The sequence below is a fragment of the Taeniopygia guttata genome, chromosome Z (assembly GCF_048771995.1).
Source record: "Taeniopygia guttata chromosome Z, bTaeGut7.mat, whole genome shotgun sequence".
In the NCBI taxonomy this organism is placed as follows: Eukaryota; Metazoa; Chordata; class Aves; order Passeriformes; family Estrildidae; genus Taeniopygia; species Taeniopygia guttata.
Window position 1 is genome coordinate 14,940,202 of NC_133063.1, and position 25,492 is coordinate 14,965,693.

A 25,492-nucleotide genomic window follows, 5' to 3' on the forward strand; every position below is an offset into this window, starting at 1 on the left:
CTGTTGCTCCATCTGAGCAACTCTGCTCACCAGTCCTTTCTTCACCTTGGAGCAGAAATGGAAAAGTATCCCCAAAGCTAAGCACATGGGATGGAAGCAGCACTGAACTCTGTCTTTCTGCTTGTGGCTAGTGTTCAGGGCTGTTGATTCTAAAAGCCTTTCTTGTAGCTGATTTCAAATTAGAAAACCTTAGCATTCAAATACTTCTAAAACCCTACAAATAATTCATAGATGAAGAGACACTTCTAGGAAAATCTGAAGAAATGCTTCAGCTGCAGTTCCTATTAACACATTAGGTATATGTTTTGATACTGAATTTTGGTTTTGTCTTCTTGGCAAGATTTTGGTGCAGTAATTTGGGTTAAAGCAATAGCAATGAATCTTAATAAAACTTTTCTTCTGTTACTCCAGATTTTCTTGTTTTGCTGGGGGGCTTTCCGTATCTTCTACTTTAAAATAAGAGTGCTGCTACTAAGTAAAATGAAGGCTACAACATGTAACAGCATATAGTTTCTCTTACTGCCTAATCAGAGTGGGAAGACAGTGCTGTAATTAAAATCCATAACTCCAGTGTTTCAGACAGCATGTATCTAATGCAAAATCTAATACATTACTTGGAGAGTTTCTGTCTACCTTCACATTGGCACCTTGTGTTCCTAGGATATTTCTTGTAAGGAGTTACTGGCAGCATCATTGCAAATTTGGACATTGCTATATTTACATGGTGCACTACAACATGAAAGCCAACATAAAATTTCATTTTGTGAGTTATGCCACTGACACACTTAAATCAGAGAAGCCTTATTTGTAAATTATTGGAGACATAATCACTTTGTAGCTAATCAAGCCACAGCTAACCAATACTCATTCATTCAAGCACTACAGTATTACAAACAACACAGACAAGGAATTAAATCATTGAAATGGAACTGCAGCAGACCAACTAGCAAAATAAAACACTTTAGGAAACACGTGTCAAGATGCACCCCTTCAAAACCCTCCTTCAGGGTGGAGGCCAAAAGTGAGTGAAGAAAGAAGACTTGTGGGAAGGGAACTTCACTCTCTGGAGTCACAGTGCTGTGGGACACTGTGGCACATATGGTTTCTGGTGTCTGGTGCTTTCATTCCTGTTGCCCTGTAAACATAGCCTTGGCTATGCTGAACCAGTTGCTGAACAGGATCTACAGGAAATCCATTTCCAAGAACGCTGCCAGCAAGAGTTTTGCATTATAATCAGTCAGATGTACAGTGAGAATATGTAGCTAGATCTGCACAGAGCTAATTTCAGTGCAGGGGCCCCAGACGAGCAGTAGTTGTTCAGCTGTAGTCCTGTCTCAGGCTCCTTTCCTGCATCCCAGCGGAGCCATGGAGTGCAGTTATTCTGAGCACTCAATCACATGGTCTCAGAAACATCTTAATAAATTCTGACCAGCAACACAGCCAAACACAGCTTCACCTCAAAATAAAACAGCTACCCAGGATCTCAACACAGCAAGAGAGCATCTTGTCCAGCTGAGAAGGAGGCCTGGTACCCCACAAAAATGACCGACAAAAGCCCCTTTGAGACGGATATGCTGACACTGACACGATTTGTCATGGAGAAGGGACGCCGCGTAAAGGGAGCAACGGGGGAGCTGACACAGCTGCTCAACTCCATGCTGACTGCCATAAAGGCCATTTCTTCTGCTGTCAGGAAGGCAGGCCTTGCCCACATGTGAGTCCTACCTTGCCCTACTGGGAGGAAGAGGAGGCAGGGAGACAGCCACTGGCATAGCAAGGCTGGGGAGTGGGCAGGGATTCATAAATACCTTGGAAGTACCATTTTTAAGCTGAGTAAGGCCAGACCCTGGATTATCAAGAGTGGGAAGCAGGAGAGCTTTCTTTCTGGAGCATTTTAATATGGGGTGCAAGATAGACATTTAAACTAACCTCTGTTATATAATATTTTACTCTAAAATATTAAGTCAGAACAGAATTTCAATGCAATGCTCACCTTGTTATCTCTTGCATTTGTTTATACTAATCTATTTTTATATCTACTGTGAATTTGTCAAAAATCACACCATGATATTTTTAATGCAGAATATTTCACTGTGATATTTTCTGCTAACATCCAAGCCCTCTACTGAACTGTACAAGTCAGGGCTTGGCTTATCTTGGGAAGCTGATTTTCTGCCTGTCTGCTGTATAAGAAATGCTCTAAAGCAACAGCCCTGAGAGAAATTCCATGCACTGCCATACCTGGCTTCATTTCTCTTTCCTTCCTCAAGCAGTATCCCACATGCAGGGTTACAGGCAGGGAGTCTCAAAAGGCCCTCTATGAAAACCAACAATTTGGCATCTAGTGCTTTCGCAGATGGAATAAAAAATGGCCTTAACAAAACTTGGAATGTACTGAGTTGTTCCATATAGATAAGTGCAATAGACATCAGTCTAAGTCTTTTAATGGTGATCTATCTGAAGGAATTCAGAGATATGAAATGCCCTAATAAAAGCATGCATTTAAAATAGAAAGTTCTTGATATGTGTCGAAAGATATTTTTCTGAACATGCCTCAGTATGTACTTACACCTGCATGCATGAAAGAGGCCAGGAATATATTTGTGAAAGAAAGTCAACATTTATTATTTGTTCTAGGATTTGAGGTTTCCTTTCCTCCCACAGAAACACTGAAATGTGTGACCCTAAGTGTTGGGGGGGGGGGGGGGGGGGGCGAATTTTGTGCTTCTGTTGATTATTTGATCCAAGTCCTCAATCATCTAATTAATTTAATGTCTCAGAACTATTGCCCTCACTTTATAGTGCCTAGAGAGGACAGGAGACATACTCAAAGTGAACCACAGTTTCAGTCTCCTATGCCCTTACTCTTAAACTCTGCTTTATCTATGTCATTACTAGGTGAAACTGAGCTATTTCGTCTCCTTGACTTAAAGGAAGTGTTGCTTTTACATAATTTTTATCTTTATATAGACAACCTCTGAAATAGTTTGTATCAGCAGAGAAACTGATAGGCTAGAGGTGGAATAACCTCTAACAGTAATAACAGTAACTCTTCTTCCCCTTCCAGAAAAAAAACAAACCATCCATTACATTAAGGAGCAAATGTTTATTTTTTTCTGAACAAAAAGCTTTAGATGTTGTCTCAAAAATATCTAAAGTATCCAAGCATACAAATTAGTAACTTGCACCATTCAAATTATTGAAACTAACCATGAAATTTCAAAGTTTTCCCATGGCAAACTTTCAACCACTGTGAAAGTGGCTTGCATCCATCTGCATTTGTGCAGTTAAAGAGCTCTGATTTTTCTACTCCCTCCGAATAGGACACTGTGTCTTCTTTAATGCTGTGTTTTCTTTAATGAATTTTTGACAAATTTTCAATTCAAAAGTGAAGGAGAACTTTTTCCAAGTCATAGACTTGAGCTGTGATTGTGCCTGAAAACACACTAACTGGAAAATAGGTACTTACCATTCCCTGAAAATCATGGTCCTTTTCAAAATCTTAAATTTGGCACCCAAAAATAAAATGTCCCAAATACTCAGTACTTCTGAAAAACACAGGCAGCTTTGAGCTTTGAGAAAGACAAAAGACGTACTCCACTCCCAGCTCAGGCCTGCCACTGACCAACAACCTTCTACGGATTAATTACTTGTTTGATTAATTACTTGTTTCTTTCTCCTCCTCCCTTTCCCCCACCTGCCCCTGCCCCATCCCCACCGCCCCCCCCCCAAAAAAAAAAAAAAAGTTTATTTTCTCTAAATGAATAAAAAAAGCTTTTCCCTGGATGCTTTTCATATTTCTAAGATGCTCAGAACATGCACATTGGGCCTAAAGAGTGCTTCTTCAACTGGAAGTCTCAGAAACATATATACTACTATACTATGTCCATTAGTATTTTGCTAAAATTGAGATAGGAAAAAGAAGCGTCATCCTAACTCAGCTGAGGATCACCAAATAAAACAGACCTTGATCCTGAGATACAGTTCCATATGGCAAATTCCCCAGGGATGCCTTTAAAGTCCTGATTTGGGGCTGGCAGTGGTCTGAGTGAATGTGGGTTAAAGGGCCACCATGGTACTCCGAGCAGCTAGTGGCAGAAATTATTGCAGATGCTTGCTGCACTTTCTGCTTTCTCAAAACTGCAGCCAGCTGCTTCATGAGGCTGCTGGGGAAGCCTGGTACTGCCCACTGGGCTGTAAATTCAGATTCTGGCCTGAAGAGCATCCACACAGGAGCAAAAGGACCCACCTAAGGCCTCAAAGAGCATAAAGAGCATGCTTTTATTTTCTGCAGCAGCAACAGTCTTATAATGCACCTTAGCTGTTTCATCCAAAGATTATCAAAAGGTGTAGGAAGATAAGACGAAGGAACAACCTAGACTTGTTATGGTGTTTTTTTTCCTGAAAACCTGTAATGTTGGCCTCTTTCAGGTTTCCTGACATTTTTACTGTTCTGTAGGTTTGGTATAGCTGGCACTGTGAACGTGACAGGTGATGAGGTGAAGAAGCTGGATGTATTATCCAACTCCCTGGTGATTAACATGCTCCAGTCCTCCTACAGCACCTGTGTCCTGGTGACAGAGGAGAACAAGGAGGCCATCATCACCCCGAAAGACAAGCGGGTCTGTGCAGCTCCGGCGCTCAGGGGGGTTGTCGGCTCAGGCAGCAGCAGGTGGCACTCTTGCTTCAAGTATGAAACCTGGCCCCGGCCCCCAAACTCAGCCCTTCCCGGGAGAATTCAGGAAATTTGCACCATTTCTGTGTTGTTTTGATTAATTACTTTCGAGGGTGGCATGATTTCAACAGCTGAAAGAGATGTGGAGAGTACAATTATTATTAAAGTTTTGCGAAGGGGAGGGGGGGGGGAGAATAATTATTTTTAAGCTTGTTAACACATCCCAAATCCTACGTGTAAGTGTACTGTTACATTCCCTGACGACCGGTGCGATGGTTTTGGATTACATTAGTATTTAGCAAGATAAAATGAGATGAGAGGCTGGCAGAACTGGGTGTTATGTTACATGTCCAAAGGAAACACCTGACCGCTTCATCAGGCTTCCCCCAGGAGGGGATCCTATTACAGCGAGTTACTGTTCCTGCTGATGTAACCTGCCCTTTCCCGAAGATTTTTTTTCTTTCTGCCTTCTTGCCCTCAAACCCCACAACACAGCGAAATCCTTTCATTCGCAGCAAAAAAGCAGCAAAACAAAACATGTTCGTTCAAGAAAGATACTTGCTCCCAGAATGAGTCTGTCCTTTTGCTTTTAAACAATTTCTTGCGCTGCTTGGCAGCAGAGGACTGCTCCTCTCTACCATCTATTTGTGCTGTCTGAGCAGAAACGTGTCCTCTCCAATTTCTCTGGCAGGCCCTCGGGGAGTTGTTGCTGTGCTGCAGGGCCAGCTGGGTCAGCAGTGCAGCCTTCTCTGACAAGCTGTATCAGGCACACTTGGAGGGCTAAATGCTGACATAAAAACATGTGAGTTTTCAAGTAAAAGGAAATAATAATGTGAAGCAACGTATCATTAAATGGTTCCCTTGTCACTTCTGTTTTAGGGTAAATATGTGGTGTGCTTTGACCCCCTTGACGGTTCATCCAATATAGACTGCTTGGCACCAATAGGAACAATTTTTGCTATCTACAAAAAGGTAAGAGGAGCAAATCATACATGGCATGATTTGCTTGGTGAAAGCAAAACATCTTGAGTTCACAACCTTGCCTAGTTTCTTTCTATGGTCCATTAGGTGTCTCTGGGCAAAAGGGAGCCTTAGAAAGAGTAGACAAACACTTGATATTCACGCGTGCTAAAATGCTGCCTGAATACACAGGAAGGGGACACCCAGCCCCGTGAAATTTTTAGGTGAAAGCACTTCCTTCCTCCACACACAAAGGCACTTAACTACAAGGCTCTCACCCCCGGGGCAGCTGGTTATCTCCTTCAGTGATGCTTGACTCAGCATTAGGTGAGTGTTTGTCCTCCTGGACACCCGCTGCGGGGCTGGCAGCCCTGGACCGTACCGTGTGGCCTCTCAGCGCCAGCTGCTGGGCCTGTCATGGATGGGAGTCCATAAGTATGGAGATGCTGGGGGCTGGAGGAAGCAATCCCCTACATTCATGGGGCCCGGTACATGTCTGCTCCCGTGGGGCTACACAGAGCAGGAGCTGCGCAGCCAATTACAAACACTGAGAGTTACAGTCATGCCAAGTCTTGTGATTTGTGTGCTAATCTCCCAGCAGTCGGTGTTTTTTCCAAAGCCTGAGCTCACGGTCATATGACTGTGGGAGACCCTCAGCCATTGCTATTGTGAAATAACAGTTTACAGCACTTGTGACTTCAAAGAAGTCTTTGCAGACTCAAATGTTACACTTCAAGGAAATGAAGATATGTTTTTCAAGTCTCTCACTTTTTACCTCATAGTTTTCATCTGGCTAGTCCTTGGGTTTTGCATCTCTTGTAGGTAATACAATAGTCATCGCTGTTGAGAACATGCATCTACTAGTGAATCAAATAGTTATGGCACAACCTCAAGAGGGCTGTGGCACAAGCCAAGTCCTGGAATTTGGCTGTCTGCACTGTTACCCACACAACGGATGCTGTGCAGGCCAGACAACACTGAGATGGTGCCTGGGTATGATTTTTTTCCTGGACCACCTCCAGTACCATGCAGTATCTTGCTTTTTGCAGTGAAAAGAGCTCATCTGTGCCGATGAAATCTATGAAATGTGCCCTTATGTTAAGCATAACCTCTACCCTTTTCAGTTATCTCGCCAAATATACCCTAAATGACAACAGCATCTCCCAATATTTGCAGTAGACAATAGCATTTTCCTGTGAAATTATTAAATAAGAAGTGCTTTATTGATTGTTACTAAAGGGTAGTATGAAAGAATAAAAGTGAGATATTTATTCCAGTTGATAAGTATCCCTTAAGAAAGAGAACATAATTTTAGGCCTTTTAAGATTCATGAATAACATTTTTTGAAAAGTAGAACCATTGTGATTCCAAAGGATGAACCTTAGCATCTACCAGTTCTGAGATGAGCTCTTGACTGATTTTCTCACCATGTCTCACTTTAACTTCATTCACTTTAACATTCAGTGTGCCTTTCCAATGGCACACTCTCCAAAGCAGAAACATTTGGCTTATTTTAGGAAAAAACCAAAACAGATAATAAGCACTCTTACAGAAAAGCCAGACTTGGACAATACATTTCAATCCTGAAAACGGTTGTCTAATTGCTCCCAATCCAGAGCTTCCACCACAGTGGGAGGGGACATTTCATCATGTCAGAAAAGCACTCTATCAGTTTCTTAGAAAAACCCATAAGGAAATAAATACTATCTCATCTTATTTAATTTTTCACCTGGCCTTTGCTTTCTGAGACCAGGGTGGTGCAGTTGAAAATCAGAAACATCAGAAAAGGGGGGCTTAGGGAGGAGCCTTGCTGAATCAGCTGCTGCCACTGAGAGACTCTCAACTGCCAAAATGTCTAAGATGTGGTGACAATTAATGCTTTTTACTTGGGTTCTTCCCAGGTTTTCATGTCACTGAGCTAAATCTACAATCCTTAAGTCATACTGCACAAATATGCTATGAAACTCTCTTGCTTTGTTTCATTTTGGTTTTAATTTATAACTTTGCCCAATGCCTCTGATGGATTTTATTTGCTACCCTTCAATTGTCGTGAGGACAATGCCCTCCCCTTCATGTAGTCCCTCTCAGAGAAGGTGTAAGAATTCAGTAAAAACATAAAGGCTACTCATGAAACACATGATTCAAATGAAGACCTGGAAATCAAGTCATTTTAGTGCTGCTCCCAGTGCTGATGAGAATTCCCTCATGTGATGTCAGGCAAATCGCAAACACAAAAAAATTTAAACTCAGATATCACCTGAGGGTACCCCTATAGCCAAACTCTGCAGCCTTTGTTTCACCAGCCTCACACCAATTATGAGTTATAGTGACAAGAGTCACTGTAACTCATAGTCCATCTGTCTATTTTATTGTTTTGCATAAAGTCTCTAAAGGTATTTCACTACCACCATCATAGTCAAAATATAATGGACAGGAAATCCATCTGTACATGAGAGAAAAGAGAAAATAGCAATTATCAGTGTGTACTGCCCAGCTTAATTCCCTGGTTTGTTTAACAGTACATGGTACTTGGCAGGACAAAACTCCTGCAATCCTAGCACTGAAGTATCAGCTGATCTGTAGCTTTTTCACATTTTAACTAGCTCTGCAAAATCTTTTCTCTTTTCTTCTTCTTTTTGGAAGCTAGCTCTTGGAAACACAGTTGTGAATAAGGATGAAAAAACACGTGAACTCAGCCCAACCGACTATATACCTTGAGGGAAGAGTTCCTCTGCTTTTTTCAGAATAGTCAACAAATATATCGTTTCTCAGTCATATTAACATAGAAAATGCATTTAAGAAATAGGACTGAAAGCCTCATCTCAGAAAAAATATATTTTAAAACAATATCATATATAACCCAAAGTCACGTGTGTTGTATATATACTGTATTTTAGAAAACAAACCACTTTATACTATGTAAAGAAAAAAATATTTTTTCTTTAATGAGAAGAGCATACAAAAAACTATGACAACCATAATATTCTTGAAACTAACTGTCTAAATGAATGTTTAATTCTGCATTTGATACTGAAATAATTAGTCTACTATAGACAGCCATTGCTTTTAATGGTGTGATGTATGTACCATAGGGGTATATTTTTCAAAGAGATGAAGTTACCTAGGCCATAATAGTTGGTACTGCAAGGATTGTTTTGCAAAGTATTAGTTACTATTAGTCAATTTTCAAAGCTCTGAAATATGCAAACAAAAGTTTAAACTAGTCTTCTTTCATTATCTGCATCATAAACTCCCAGAATAAGCAGCTTTACATAGTTTAAACAGACTGAATACCACATATATTTGTACATGCTATATTTCATTTCCCATGATGAGCTGGTTGTCAACTGGATTTTTATTTCCACAGAAGGACTTGGCAAAATAGTAATAAAAGAACTTGAGCAAAATGCAGTTAAAAACTGTAAGTGACTTAAGTAATGAAGTCTCTCAGCTGAAAATGAAAACAATTTGATGTGAAATTACTATCTTTATGTACCAAGAAATATAAAAACATCGCAGTTTTCCTCAAGGTGTTGGCAAACAACGATGAATGGGGACACCTTACTAAAACACTGATGGGCAAATATTTTATTTTCTACACAAGACAGTCTTCATGGATTTTAATTTTTTTAACCAGGTATTTAGGGCTAGACCTGCTGTTTCTATTTAGCTGCTACTCAGTCTAAATGAGCCTGTGCAATCACTGAGAAACTGAGTTGGGAACAATAAAATATTAAGTCAGAGCCTGAAGAAAGGGGGGTGTTTCTTTTCAATTCCCCATGGACCACCACCAAAACATCCATACAAGACCCACCACAACTGATGGACTTTTAAGAAAGCATTAATATCAAGCAATCTCTACCTATTTTGTAGCATCAGGAGATAAAGGCTGTAACCAGCCTTCCCAAGTACTGTTGGCTGCCCTCCTTACCTACCCCATTAGACAAACTCTTGTAAGCCATAGCTGAGGCACAGCCCTAAAGCTGACTGGAAATATTTGTACCTTGTTTCCTTGGGCTACTGCTGCTCCATGATAACCAAAGTGCCAAATCAAAATACAAGTGTAACAAATTGATTAAAAGCATGAGGTAAAATGCCACCTGAATGTTCTATGTAGAGTTACAGATGAGTACCTGCACACATGCACATTTTACATAACCAAACACATTTGTTATTTTGTATATAATATGGTGGGCATTTGTATATAATAGATGAGCACTTATATCACTTCAGTTATGCATCCCTTCACTAGAAGAGACCAATGTAAAAACTTGTTTCCATCATATGTTGCACCATATACCCTTTTATTCTGTACTATGGAAGCATTTTTTCTGTAATGTTAATTACAGCATTTATCTCTCAGATATTCCCTCTGAGGGGTGTCAATATGGCAGCTTATGTTACATTTACAGAAAATTAGTATCTCTGCTCTGTCTCAGTTTTCTGATGATCCTCAGGTAATAGCTGGGGATATAATGCTAAGGGATCAGCTTTGTGGCATGTATCATATTGATTGCGTGACAAGTATAAAATAACAAACTCTCAGCATCCTACCCCAGCATGTGTATGTACCTGTACCAAACTTGCCCTGAACGAGGGGTGTGTAACAATCTCTTGTTTTTATGTTTCAAAGGCCTGCATAGACAGAAAAAGGAAATCTGTCATACGTTATTATTGAAGTGTTGTTTTTATTGTTCATTATCAGAATTTAACCTTTGGTTCAATGGTAATTTTTCCTCAGGAAACAGACGATGAGCCCTCTGAAAAAGATGCTTTACAGCCCGGACGCAGTATTGTTGCTGCAGGCTATGCCCTGTATGGTAGTGCTACGCTGGTTGCCCTCTCCACAGGGCAAGGAGTGGACTGCTTCATGCTGGATCCGGTACAGTCATGGTTTTAATCACATTGCCACTGTCTTTTAGGGCTCTCTGTGCTTGGTTGTACTTACTTTTGTTAATCCTTGTCTCTGTCATTTATCCCCTTTAAACAATTCTTTTTTCCATGTCCTGGAGCATCCCGCCTACTCTTTACAAGTATATAATAATATATGAGATTGCAATACCTGCTTGTTTTTTTCCTACTCAATAGAAGTGAAATTGACTTAAATTCTTAGTTAAGTGTTTGAAAATGTCTTCATTCAAACCAACACTTATGAAAATTTAATTTGTGTCTTTATATTCACTTAAAGGAATCTGTGTTTATTTTATTCATGATTTTTCTGTCTCAATAAGAACACCAGCATGTTCACTGCTTACCCGAGGCAAGGACCATTTTTTTGATAGCTTGAGGCAAGTGATGTTTAATTTCCTGAGTGCAGTAGTTTTATGGCTGTCACCTAAGCTGCATAACCAAAAATTAGCAAAAGCACAACAATGCCTGTGCAATTGAACATGTGCCACTCTACAGTGCCCAGGAACACAACGAGTGTTACTGTGGGACTGTGAGAAGATCATTCATTTGTAAAACCAGGATTAAATGTGGGAAATAACATAGTTATTATTATTGTTTTATGGGGTTTTTTTTAATTAAAAGGATGGATTATTACCAAAACTTATTGTAATGTTTATAAATAGTATCATTCCAAGTGGAAAGAAGTGGGAGATGAACTGCTCTGCTTGAGACAGAGAAAGAGAAGGTGAAATTTGAAATCAAACTGCAGACAGCAACACATGGGTGCAGCTGACCACATTCACTTTAAATTATTACACAAGACAGGCAAAAGAGTCCAAAAATCAGAAGGCAGTGTCATTTCTTAATTTGCAGTCTTATGATTTGAAGACAGAGATTCATGATCCATCTGCTTTCTGGGCTGATTGGTGTTCTTTTGATACTCTACTTCAATAGGGTTTTGTTTATAGTACCGACGCGACAGATTTTCATTAATTTAATGTAAATTCTCTGCTTTCTGCTGTTTTTGAAATATTGTCAGTTTATACACTAGATTGGTACTGAAAGAATCAAGCTGTGCTAGCATTTCTGCCATGGCTAGTGTGACAACTGTTACAGAAATTAAACAAAATTTTCTGCTGCCTGCTAATACCTCATTTATCCTGTCCTGCAGGGTCTTGGTGAATTTATTTTGGTGGACAGAGATGTTAAAATCAAAAAGAAGGGGAAGGTATACAGTCTCAATGAAGGGTATGCAAAGTATTTTGATCCTGCAATGACAGAATATTTGCAAAAGAAAAAATTCCCTGAGGTAAGGAAATATTATCACTATACCCAATGTACCGTGCACTGGCAAGCACTGCATTCCATGCAGTCCTGGCTGATGGAAAACTATTTGAAGGTCTTCCTGAGTTCAGACCCATGTGACCCTTTCATACCAGCTGGTCCATTTTGGATATGCATGTAATGGAGGGGGGTTTTTGGCATCCTGACATCTTTTATAACTTAGACTTTGGTAAATAAAGTCATAGCTTGTTTGTGTAAAGGGAAATGTGCCCAAGAACTAAATCTTTCAACAAAACTCTGGAAATGTGCATGGGATTTAGGGATACCCTCAAAATTTAATTTTTTAAATAAACAAATTTAGGGATACCCTCATTTTCTAGCTTTATCTGGATGTGCAGTTCAGTAATGTGTGCAGCTGGGCATTCAGGGCTAGGTTCCATGTGCTGCACAGAAGGTGTTTGCAGGAATCTGGGTGGCATCACCTTCTCCTTCTTGTACCTTCTTGCATCTGAAAAATGCAGTATCATTCTTGCACAGTCTACTTGCATCATATGGAGCATGAACCAACCTGTAGGCTGGGGAGAAAACCTAAACAAATGGTGTGAGGCACAAAGTCACTATATTTGGTGGTTAAAAGAGAGATACCCCATGTCTGATGAACTTCCTTGGACAAATACAGTTTGATATTAACTTATCAATGCTAGGAGGACAGGACAGAAGCTCTCAATGAGGAAAGCTGGAAGTTCTGTAGAAAGTGTGTCTGTGAAGAGTAGTTCATAATGAAATACGGTGATGTGGATTAACTCAGGATTTAAATTGGTCAGGAAGCTGTTTTTAAAGCTTTTCCTATCAAAAAAAGGTCCTTATTTTTAAGCTACTAGTTGTCAAGGATACTTGCAATATGGTTTGTATTAAATAAATGGATTCAGTAAAAACCTCAGGATGCAGTAAAAGGGAAATATAATGAGTAAGCATTTAAACTATGATAAGTCCCATGATAAGCTCCTCCTTCTGAGCTAAATCTAGATTTACCGTATCAGCTATAGCTGCAAGACTACTGACTGAATATCAAACCCTCCTTTTCATATTACCCAGACTGTAGCTACAGAAAGTCTAACATCACAGCATTCTAAATATATTAACTTTGAATATTTGAGATTTTTTTGAGACTCCAAAGTCTGCATTCAGTTCAGCTGTGAGAGAAACAGAAACCCACAACACAACTTTCTTACTTCCTGAAACCTAATCCAGCTGGGAAAGTGAAGAACATCTGTGCTTCTCATTCTGCTGGTGTTATACCAGGCCATGTATTCAGTATAACGCACTAAGACTGGATTCATTAATTTGTGTTTTTGCAAACCACCAAAGTGTTGTTTAAAGTAAAGTTCTTAAACAAATGCATCAACCCCAGGCAACTAGAAAAAGACTGAAGATATTTCAAACTCTGTGGAAAGACCAGACAGAGGTATTTCCCCACAGGATCAATGAGGACAGCTCTATCATGTGACTTACTAAATTATAAAGTTAGGATGTACCAGAAAAAACTCATTTGCAAGCACTATTTTATCTCAAATCTGTGCATCATTTGATGAAAATCTATTGAAATTGTTCATCTAATGCAATAGATGTTGGCAGATATTTTTGTTGCTTTAAAGTAAGCAGTACAGAAGTGCATGGGTTATTTGAGGCACAGGAAATCTTCTTAGTTGTGCTGAACAGTCACATTTTTTGCTGCTTTGAGATGTACAGTTGTCAGCATGAGAAGAGCAGAGGGACAAATGTTATGGCCACAAAGCACAGGGAAGTGCCCCGCCTATCTGAAGCTTGTTATGAACCTGAGTTTTGGAAACAGCATAACTCAGTTCCTTGATTTGGAAAGGACATTGTAGTTGCATATAGGGGAGGACTAGACAGAAAAGGTTTTACCATTTCTCTGTAGCAGGAAATGTGCTTCCTGGCCTCATCTGTAAGGCTGCCCAGCTGCAGCCACATTGGTGGTGTTCCTACCTTCCCTACAGGAGCCAGGTGGAGATTTTCAAAGTGTCAGTCTCTGTCCCCTTCTCCCCAGCATGCATGCAGAAGGGTAGTGAGGGTGTCTGCTGAATATCCCCTGCCTGTGACCTGAGGAGAAACTGACGTATGGGCATGCTGGAACACCTCCTTGTTCAGGAAGATCATTCACCCTATACTCTTCTGGCCACTAAAAGCCAAGAGACTAGGAATCAGTTTTAGTTATTTGTCACTTTTTTGCATTTTTCTACCTTAGATCTTACCTCTATTAACTCCTTTTTGTGGTTCTAGGTCAACATGCTGTTCAGATGACTCTCTGACATTGCCATGAAAAACTGAAAAGTTAAAAATATAACAGGGAAAAGTGCAGTGTTTTCCACAAGATGTCCTATGTTCTATATCATTGTCATTAGCAACAAAACACTAAAAATCAACCATTTATGAGTAGAAGAGAGATTTCCCCTTGTTATCTCACAGCAGTGTCCCAGATCAGACAGTTCGGACTACAAAACTGCATTGACCCTCAAATTTTCTTGCGGATCAGCATTTACCTAAGGCATAAATTTGAAAAATGCTAGATGTTCTGCAGGCCAGACCTAAGCCTCCTACTACTATCATGCAGAGGGAAACGTATCTCTAACCACATATCTTCTGGTATGAAAGTGAAGCTGATTTTTTATTAAGCATGACAAAATCACACGGCTGCTTAAGCAGTTTGAAGAGCAAGCTCCTGTTTGCAAAGTTGTCTGTAATTTAACATGTTTACTCCAGTCTGCAATGCTTAGTGGCTGCTGCTGGGCCAGAAATCCTCTCTGCACAAATTTTACTATAACTCCTCCCCAAAATGGGTTCTTCCTCCCATAATGGCTGCAAGACCCTAGCTTCTCTCTGGCACTGGTAGAATTTTAAATACCCTGTGGACATTGTCACACTTTGCTATGACACTTACTTTTATCTTTGTTTCCTACAGTCAGGCACAAGAGAAGTTGAGTCTCATCACAGCTTGCTGATGATGAGAGCTATCCAATTGAGACTCCCTAGTTAAGAATTTGTCTCAGCAATGACATTAAAAACTTGCCCTCAGCAGCATATTTCAGTATGAAGCATTCTTCTGTCAACTAGCCAAGCTGTGTCCAAGTGATACAAAAAAGCTAGTAAAACTACTATCCTTTTCTCACTGCATCTGTATGTGGAGTAAGGGATGCAGGATGTTGCTGTTGTAGCCTGTAGAAAAAAATCTATTTTCCCCCCCCCCTCCCCCCCCCAAGTAATCATATTTATATAAGAAAAACCTGGTCTTGTTCTGCTATGGAAGAACAGGTCTGTCAGAAAACAGTAGAAGAAAGAAATGTAAAATTTACTTCTATCAGAATGTGAAGAAAACAAATCACAGGACTTATCTGTGAAAGGAACAAAAAACTCATTTTTGTTCCTTAGAGTCAAACAAAAAAGAAAAAGTAGCAGAAGGGGTAAAAAAAGAGTAGCCACAAGTTTAGTCAACATGGATGCTGACCAAGGGAACATGAAGGTCCTCCAGCTCTTTCATTGGCATTAACTAAACAATCAGAAATGCTTATTGAGCAAACACAGAGCTTGGCATTACTGAGAACGTGGGATGAACCTGTCTAGCATTCATGCTCTATTATTTTGTTTGAGAAGAATGCCTGGGCAATATGCCAATATGCATGCAACTTATTAAATTTCTTATTGGTAAAAAAAATGCATGAGCAACAAAACTGGAGAAACAAGAACTAACAGTTCACTAACTAAAATGAGTATTATTTCTTCCCATGCAGACAGCTATATGCTAAGGGAAGTAAAAATTTTATTTCAGTATGCAGTTCCACTGATAACCTTATCAGGAGGGAGGAACTTATCTGTATTTTTCTCAGCATTGTGTCTCTAGCTGCTGAATACCTATCTGGGTAAGAAGCAACTAAAATTGTCAGTGGCATCTCGTGAGCTTAGAATATCCTGAGTTGGAAGGGAATCCACAAAGCATCCTTTGCATAATACAGTCCATGTACACACAAATTATGTAAATAATCTGCCTGTGAATAGGAAATCTACACATTCCAACCTGTCAGATGATGGCTCAGCTGTGCAGCTCATGGTCACTAAATTTCATACCTGTGGTTTACAGAGTCCTTATTTGATAATACCATAGAAGCAATCCTTAGCAGTCTGGTTCAAGGGCTGCTTGTTAATATGTTATGGCTTTTCTTAGTGTTCAACAAATTGTTCTTAAGACTCAGTTCATCACCTTTTAAAACCACAAAAAAAAAATCCTTCTTTTGATTGTATTTTTAAACATTGTTTGAGACTATACCCACATCTTTCCCAGACTTTAACTGAAAACTCACAATTGTCTCTCTTTAATACCTGTAAAGGTGTTTGGTTTTTCCTGGTGTCAGACTTTAACAATTGCAAAGGCATGAGTACAAACAGCTGTGAGATGGAGAAGCTATCATTTGAAGCCTAAATATGCAATAAATAAAAAGCTTTGTTCATTTGTGCCTACAATTAATAGGACCAGATTTAAACAAAACTAAATGCAAAAGTTCTAGGCTGTGTCTTATCCATCAGTCTTTCATAGTTTGCATTGTTTTCTTCTGAATTTTTCATAGTTCTTCTAATGTGTGCAACATGAATAATACAAACAACATATGTAGGGTTGACCAAGGGTTATTACATAGCCTGGAATAGGTCTCTTTTCCGATTTTATTACCAGCTATATCAAAAATCCAGGTCTTATGTTTAGCAGCATAGAACTTAACTTCCTAGTGTTCTGTTGCTTTATAATTTGTAATTTCATGAGAATTTTTTCCATTTTAACAGAGAGTAATTATCAATTCTTCACAGTCACATTGAACAATTTGAAAAAATTATTCAAAATAGAATTATGTTTTTCACTATTTCCCTTCCAGTCGTGGATTTTTTTCCCCAGCCAACCTTATGATTTTGCTGGGAAAGATGACTAAATTATGGTGTCTGAAGGTGCTGGAGCTGGCATTGCTGAACAGTGTAGTAGATTTCTAATGTAGTATAAGTACAGGATGAGCTTTTTAGAAAGTGCTAAGATCTTTTGTTAGGAAACTGATCCAAACAGAAAAAAACCCCTTCTGAGATATTTTCAGACTTTCAGCACTGTAATACAGAACATATATGTGTATTAAATTTCCTGAAGTTCAGTCTCTAGTAATGATGTGGGAAGATGAAAATTCCTCCTCAGCTTTATTGAAGACAGACTGAGAGATGTGAAACAATCAGGAAAATTATTTTCTTAAAAAGCTTTCCTTCAGTTTACATCCGTATATTGTATCTCCACTTCATAAAAGTATCGTGATGTTAAATTTCTTGAATGGAGCTTATTTGGTCTACTGTATGTACTTCAATTTGTTCAAGACACCTTGCTTGTATTCTATATCTCCTACCTAACCATTTCTATGACCAGCAGACCTGAGACTGACATGAATACTTCCTTGATTGCTCTTGTTAAAATGGCCTGTCCTTCAACAACAACAACTTCTAAGCTGCGAGGAAAATTACATTCATTAATAAGTCGCGATCTCCCAAACTAACCTGCTGAATGAATGCTATGACCAATTTCACAATTTCACCACCTGACAAATAAGCTAGAAGATAAAGGTTGGAGTCCTCTTGGACCCCTCTGGACATGTAGAGGAGTGACGCCACTCTTCATGCTCTGGCTTAGGAACCAGTGAAAGATCAATAATCAAATGGTTTTGGCCTTGTTCTGATAAGGTGAGGATGTTTTCAGTCCCTTGGATTTTACAGGCTGGGGTTTGATTCCAAATTTTGCACCCAAATCTGGTTTGCATACTGTGAATGCAGCTCTTTAAAACTCTTATCTTTGAGCCCTGTAGACAATCACATCTTACAAAAGGCTGAGCTTAGGACTGATTTCAGGGTTTGCGGTATCTATAAGCAGTCATTGATTTAAGTAGCTTTGGTTCCTGTTTCATAGCAAAATTACATTTTGCCATGTTACTAGTTGTCTAGCCTGATAAATATTGTGCTTTGCTCTATGTTTTCCAGGATGGCAGTTCCCCATACGGGGCCAGGTATGTGGGCTCCATGGTCGCTGATGTTCACCGCACTTTGATGTACGGTGGGATCTTCATGTATCCTGCTAATCAGAAGAGTCCTAAAGGAAAGGTATGTAATTTGAATTCCTTTCTGGTGAACTTAGCCATCCTAATACCTCTGGTATTACCAGAGCAATAGTTTAGATAAATAAATAAATAATAATGTTCCACTTTGGAAAAAATTATTAATGAAAAATGACGGTCAGCAGTTGAATTTAGGAAAGAAATTTAGGCAATTGTCTATTTAGGCCAGAAAACTTCCTCTGTGTTTTTATATTATGAAATACTCAAGTGGTTTTCACTGCAACAAAAGACTTAATGATTTTTCTAAAGGTAATATTTCAGTACCAAAGAAACCCATTGAGGCACTGTGCATGGCTGGCAGATACAACATGGATCTAAGGAAAACCTCTGCACTTTAAACTGGGAACAAGAGTTATCCCACAAGCTAGTGTGATATGCTGAGCCCCAGAAAGGGTTTTTTCCAATGCTAGAAAAAATGGTTTTCCTACCTGATGTTTCCGAAGGACACTGAGCTTATATCACCAGCTTTGCAAACTCAGGCTTCTACTACCTGATCAGAAAAGGTGATTACAGTGGAACATGGGCTTCATGCAGTATTTTAGGAAAATATAAGTTCCCATTTGGACGCTGGCACAAAATGCACTGGGACAATGCAGTGCAATGCAATGCAGTGAGTCTTTGAAAGTGATGGACCATGGACCATTGTCAACCTCAACTTCTCTTCTGCAATATCAAATACCCTTATTATCAACTTTCTAAACAAATATGTTTTAAGAGACCTAGTCATACATCTGTGGACCAGCAGTAACCTGCAGGTCATCCCTAGGAAATCATTGGCTCAGTACACAATAGGTTGGACATGGTGCTCTGACTCCAAGAATACATTATTTCCTGATCTACACCATACTTAACACCTTCTATTTAAATGTTTTTGTATCCATGGCTGGTACATGAAGGAATCTGCCCCATCTCCCACACTGGTCTCAGAATATCCCAATATCTACAGTCTTTAGGGAGAGAGGACTACTGGTTTCATCATGGTGAGCTTGTATTTACCAAAATACCAGCAGGTCCAAATGGTCTTCAAAGCAAAAACAGGGTAATTATAATCTTCAACATATACAGCAAAAAATGTCTGCATGTTTGTCCAGGCAAAAATTACTTAAATTTTTGAATTACCATCCCATGGAAAAACACCACCACAAAATACCACCCAAAAAGCTCTCACTAAATGATGTGGATCTGTTTGTACATACTAGAAAGGGAAAAAAAGGAATTTGCTGTGTGAGAAAAAAGTGGATTCGCTGACTGGCCTCTTCAAATTAAACTTTTTGTTTTGAAATCTCTACTAAACCATTGTTGAAAAGAGAGAATGAAAAACAGGACAAAAGTACAAAGGAAAAAATACTTACATAATTTTAAAGAAATAAAGGTTTCCATAGATCTAACCCATATTTATTATTGGATTGCTCTGGCTTGAACTGCCACAGTAAAGAGAGTAATGGAAGAAGTAAAATATACTATCATTAAAAATAAGTTTTCTTTCCATCTCAGAGTGCAGATGTATATGGTTGTTTTCACATATATATTTTCTTGTGGCAAGTGCCCTGATCATCTTTCCCTGCAAAGACCATCTGTGCACTAGGTTAGAGAGCTGAAGACAATCAAGTGTCACTGGAATCTAAAGGAATTTATCAAAATCTTTAGAGTAAATGCGAATTACATGAATGTAGGTCCTAAAATGTACAGATCCTTGCTTAAGTTGAAGAAAGAAAACTAAATGCTCAATAAACAGTACAGGACAAGACAACAAATAAATATTTTCAAATTATATATTTTGAATAATATTTTTATAAACTTAAGGCTGATAGTTCCCTATTAGGTGAAAATGTTAAACCTATCTGAAGACAGAGCCCATCTGAAGATTCCTAAGTGCAGTTGCACTGCTACCTGATGAAAAACTGCTTTCCTCAAATTGCATAGTCATAGCTCAGCAACAAGAAACTTGAAATGTGGTTCCATGGTGATACCACTGCTGGGTGCTGGCTCATGACCTTCCAGAATTGGACCAAGCAATAGGAAAAAGAGTGAAAGATACTGGTTCTATATTGCCTCAGAGATGGAGTCCTTGTACCAGAAGTAGCACTTCAGTGGGCTTTAAAGACAAGAATGAAGGTAATACAGCGCTATTTAAGTTGTTGTATATCATGGTTTTATTGCAGTGTGCTAAAGGCATGATGGATAGTGAAGTCCTGTGCTCAATCCATTTCTCTGTCTCTATATACAGTAGCATTCCACACTTCCTTTTTCCCAGAAAGCTTTTCCTCTTTTGTACATGTCAAGAGTCCTTTAAACAAAATATGTGCTAATATTATTGTACATGAGCATTTCAGATAAACCTACTGAAATAATATTTGTTCAGAACTGACCAGCTATCATCGCTGTTCATTTAAACACAGAAACTTTTGGCATATGCCCTAAATAAATTTGCATTCCACCAGAACACACTCACCCCGAGAGGTAATATTAAAAAAAAAAAAGTAAACAGATATCAGGGTCCAAACCAAAAGGGAAATTTTGCCTTTAATAAATAGCTGCAGCCCCTTCTGAAGCCACCATCTGGATAAGTTCAGGCCACTAGTATCTATCTACATTTCTGAAAAGAAGCGATAAAATCCTGAAATTTGAAACTGGGAGCATCAAGTTTCAAACTCCAAAATATCCTGACTAAACATAACATGATTATCCCAAGCTCTGAGTTAAGATGTGAAGACTCCATATGAGAAGATATTTTGGCTTTTGCTTCCCAGTACTGTTAGCTTAGCCAGCTTAACTGTTTTGCTGATGCCTGCGGGACACCCACTTTTGACATTTTTTAGAAAATATGGCTTCGCTGGTACTGCATCTGTATGTCAGCTTGGAAATTATTATGGTCATGCCTGGATGTAAGGTTGGTGCACTGTTCCTCCAAGCAGAAAGCTTTAGAAAGGGTGAGAAGAAGAGAGGGAAGGAAGGGCTCTCTGAAAGACATTGCTACTTAGGTCAATTGAAGTTTGGTACAGTATTTTCTAAAATCACAAAAGGAATGCTAAGTTTTAGCAAATCCTTTGATGTAATTTCCCCCAAAGGCAATCAAGTGTTTCCTCTTTCTTTCTAGCTCCGACTTCTCTATGAATGCAACCCTATGGCTTTCATCATCGAGCAGGCAGGTGGGATGGCAACTACAGGGACTGAAGCAGTGCTGGATGTGAAACCTGAGAATATTCATCAGAGAGTTCCTCTTATACTTGGCTCTCCAGATGATGTGCAAGAATACCTTGCTTGTGTACAGAAACACCAGAAGAGCAGCTAGAGACTTTCCACATCAGATCTGGCTTGTCCATTTTCAGTCTCCAAGAAAAGTTTTACCTCTCAAAATAGTGGATTCTAGCATTTACCACCAGCCTCTCAGTGAAAACCCCAGTTCACAAGAGCAGGAAAAATAGCGAGATTTTGTTTCTCCTTGCAGGCAAGTGTAAAAATAATTTAATTCTGAATTATTCAGGGCAGTGCAGAGACAGAGTCATGATTATCAGAAACTATTTACTTTATATATTAACAAAAGGAAGTGAGTTGTGTCAGTATCCTCATTTCACCTGAAGTTTTCTATCTAACATTGCATGGATGGCATCATTTGTGACAGGATTTCTGCATCAATATTTGCAACGTCATTATCTGGATTTTCTATCAGAGACTTTCTTACAGATGCATTTTATCTTGACAGCCCTAAGAAGAGCAGAAATCTAATGCTGTCTGAAACAATAATTTTAAGCTGCAAATTATATATATCTATTGGGTAATTAATAGAGATGAAAAGGTTGCAGTGTTGTCAGGGTATTTAATTTATCATAAGAATAGGAAATATCATGTGTTATTTACACACCTTTCAAAGCACAAATTACAATAAACCATGGATGTAACACCCAAATCATGCCTATTCTGTTGATCCATTGTCCGCTGCAAGAGGATACAAAGACACTGTTATACCTCCATTTTCTCTTAGTTTGAAAGGTTCTTATTTCACATGGAAGCTTGCCCTTTTGCACATTGTATTGCCATCACTAGTCACAGTGTTGTCCTGTCCTTAAGTGGAAGGGAACAGCCAAGTTTTGTAGGTGCTTGTGGTTGAAGGGAGGAACAAAAGTCAGATGGTCTGCAGAAGCTTACAAAACAATTAGTAAATTCCACACTTAGCATAAGAATTAATACAAGTTAGTCCCTGATGTCCTAGAATATGTACACAGCAAGGGGTTTGGATAAAGAGGTAGGGCAAAAGGGAGAGAGTTAGAGAGAGAGAGAGAGAGAGAGAGAGAGAGAGAGAGAGAGAGGGAGGGAGAGGAAGAGACAGAGAGAGACAGAGAGATGATTTAAACAGGAGGGGAAAGGCAAAAGAGACACAGAGAGAGAGTCCTGTCTCCAGCATGGCTCCAGGTCCAGGGACAGGTGGTGCACATGTGCCTGGATTTTGTGAGGATACCTTTTTTTCCCTGCCATGGAGAAAACTTTCTCATTTTCTATACAAATTAGTTATCATGCACAGTTCTTTCAGACCTTTCTGAAAATGGGTCAGAGGGCTTCAGGTATCTTGAGTGGTCTTGATCCCTCCCTATAGTCCATGTATGCCCCCTTCTCAGTCTCATTCTGGTTCTTGCGCTCTGTTGTCCTTATCTCCAAGAGTCACAACAAGGATCTTTGTCCTGAAAAAGTGCTGCCCTACTTCTGTATAGCCACCTTCTCCAGCTACACCTGGTTCTTTCTCACAGTGTGTGTTACCAACAATCACTGGTTGTTACTACCAACAATCCTTGGTTGGCTCCACAACTATCTTGTTTTCGCTGTTTACACATTGGCCCTTTGTCCTCGGGAGTCAGGATCCTGCATGACCTTCCTGAGAGACACCTTTGACTTCTTCAAAGACCTACTTAGAAAAATCCCATGGGATAAGTTTCTAGAAGATAAGGAGGCCCAAGAGAACCGGTCAATATTCAAATATCACTTCCTCCAAGCTCAAGATCAGTGTAGCCCTATAAGCAGGAAATCAAGCAAGGGGAACAGCAGATCTGCATGGATGAGCAGAGAGTTTCTAGAAAAGAGATTTCTGGGATGCAAAAAAAAGAGCAGGGCCCTGTGGGAGGACTATAGGAACATAATCAAAGAATGCAGGGATGAGATAAGGAAGACCAAGGCCCACTTATCATTGACACTGCAGCAGCAAAATGAAGATTGGGAAAATGTGGAGGCACTGCTGAATCAGATGGGTGTCCTGGTGATAGAAGACACAGAGAAGGTAGAACTACTGAATGCCATCATTGTCTCAGTCTTTACTGGTGAAGCCAGCCCTGAGGAGTCCCAGGCCTCAGAGGCAGGAGAGGAAGGCTGGAGAAAGGAAGACTTCACCCTGGTCACAGAGGGTTGGGTTAGAGATCAGCTAGAGAAACTTAACACCCATAAATCCATGGGCTCTGATGGGATGCACCCATGGGTTCCCAGGGAGCTGGCAGATGTTGATAAGCCAACCTCCATTATCTGTGCAGAAGCATGGAGAACAGGAGAGGCACCCAATGGCTGGAGCAAAGTCAACATTACTGCCATCTCCAAAAAGGACAAGGACGACCTGGGAAGATACATCCTGTCAGCCTCACCTCCATACCTGAAAAGGGAATGGAACAGCCCATTCTGGAGATCGTGCCCAGGCGTGTAGAGGACGATAAGGTCATTGGGATTAGTCACCATGGATTCACCAACAGGAACTCATGCTTCACTGATCTGATAAATTTCTGTGGTGTCATGGCAGGATGGGTCAGTGAGGGGAGAACAGTGGATGTTGTCTGTTGTGACTTGAGCAAGGCTTTTGACACTGATTCCCATAACATCCTCCAGAAACGTGGGTTAGAGGAATGGACGGTGAGGTGGATCGAGAACTGGCTGAATGGCTGAGTTCAGAGGGTTGTGATCAGCAGAGCACAATCCACCTGGAGACCAACAGTGCATTCTCTGGGATCAGTACCAGTCTTGTTCAACTTGCTTATCGATGACTCAGATGAAGGGATAGAATGTACCCTCAGCAAGTTTGCTGATGGCACTAAACTGAAGGAGTGGCTGATCCACCTGAAGGCTCTGCTGCCATTCTGTGGGACCTTGATAGGCTGGAGAGTTGGGCAGAGAGAAACCTAAAGAGTTCAGCAAGGGCAGGTGTCAGGTCCTGCAGCTGGGCAGGAACAGCCCCAAGTGCCAGCACAGGCCAGGGGTTGTTCCTACAGAGCAGCTCTGGGGAGAAGGACCTGGGACTCTTGTGGATCACAGCCTGTCCATGAGCTGGCAGAGTGTCCATGGCCAGGAGGGCCAAGGGTATCCCGGGGTGCCTCAGGAAGAGCCTGGGCAGAAGGCCGAGGGAGTTGTGCCTCTGTTTGGCCCTGGTGAGGCTGCATCTGCAGAGCTGTGTCCAGTTCTGCTCCTCCGCAAACGAGAGACAAGGAGTTTCTGGAGAGCGTCCAGCAGAGCATCACAAAGACAATTTGGGGTCTGGAGTATCTCTCTTATGAGGAGAGACTGCAGGAAATGAGCCTATTTAGTCTGGAGAAGAGAAGACTGAGAGGGAATCTCATTAATACTGGCACTGAAAGGTGCCAAGAGGATGGTGCCAGACTTTTTTCAGTGGTGCCAGTGACTGCACGAGGACCAATGGCCATAAACTCAAACACAGGAGATTCCACTCCAGCATGAGGAAGAATTTCTTTACACTGAGGGTGGCAGAGCAACAGACCAGGTTGTCCTGGAGTCTTCCTCTGTGAAGACATTCAAACCCATTTGAACAGGTTCCTGTGTAACCTGCTGTAGCTCACCGTGCCTTGGAAGGGAGGTTTGACTGGATGATCTGCAGAGGTCCCTTCCAACACGAATGTTTCTGTGATTATGACACTTCTAGGCTTCTGTAGCCATCCATCCTGTATGTTCTCTGGTGCTAGATCTCAGATTTGACACTGCTTAAGGAGATCAGAAATCCACAGTGAAACTAGCAGTCATTGACCAATGAGAGCAAAAATTAAAAGAAAAGTGTGATTACATTAGTGTAATAAGGATGTGAAAACTGGGATTTTGGTCACTTTAAGTATTTGACCCTTCTGTCTAACCCCTTTTATAACTCTCCTGCCTCATTGTATGAACATTTTTTTAGGGAACTTCCTTGATGTAAACAACTCCTGCATTCTCTTCTCATTTTCATCCCTGATCCACACCCCCCACTGTGCTGGTACAAAACTTGATTAAGAACACTCTGTGAATTACATTGGGACATAGAGAGGAGTTAAGAATACTCCTGCTAGGAAAATACAACGGTTATTTTTTAACTTACAAATGTGTTTTATTATTTCTAAAGAATAGGCAGGTTGAAGAAGCAGACAGAAAATTATTCAGGATGAGTATTTACCCTTAGTTATTGCTATCCCAGGGGTGAGGATAGGATGTGATTTCAGTTCTGCTTTAGATATCAAAGCACTCTTTC

General features: G+C 40.2%; 1 protein-coding gene across 1 annotated transcript; it reads left to right on the forward strand.

Moving 5' to 3' along the window:
* Positions 1-1,421: 1,421 nt before the first annotated feature.
* LOC100219012 (fructose-1,6-bisphosphatase isozyme 2) lies at positions 1,422-21,453 on the forward strand. The gene is made up of 7 exons (XM_002194462.7): positions 1,422-1,714; positions 4,460-4,622; positions 5,555-5,647; positions 10,377-10,517; positions 11,697-11,834; positions 17,879-17,998; positions 21,110-21,453. Exons 1-7 carry the CDS (start codon positions 1,542-1,544, stop codon positions 21,302-21,304), a joined length of 1,023 nt encoding a protein of 340 aa, XP_002194498.1. The 5' UTR covers positions 1,422-1,541; the 3' UTR covers positions 21,305-21,453.
* Positions 21,454-25,492: the final 4,039 nt, after the last annotated feature.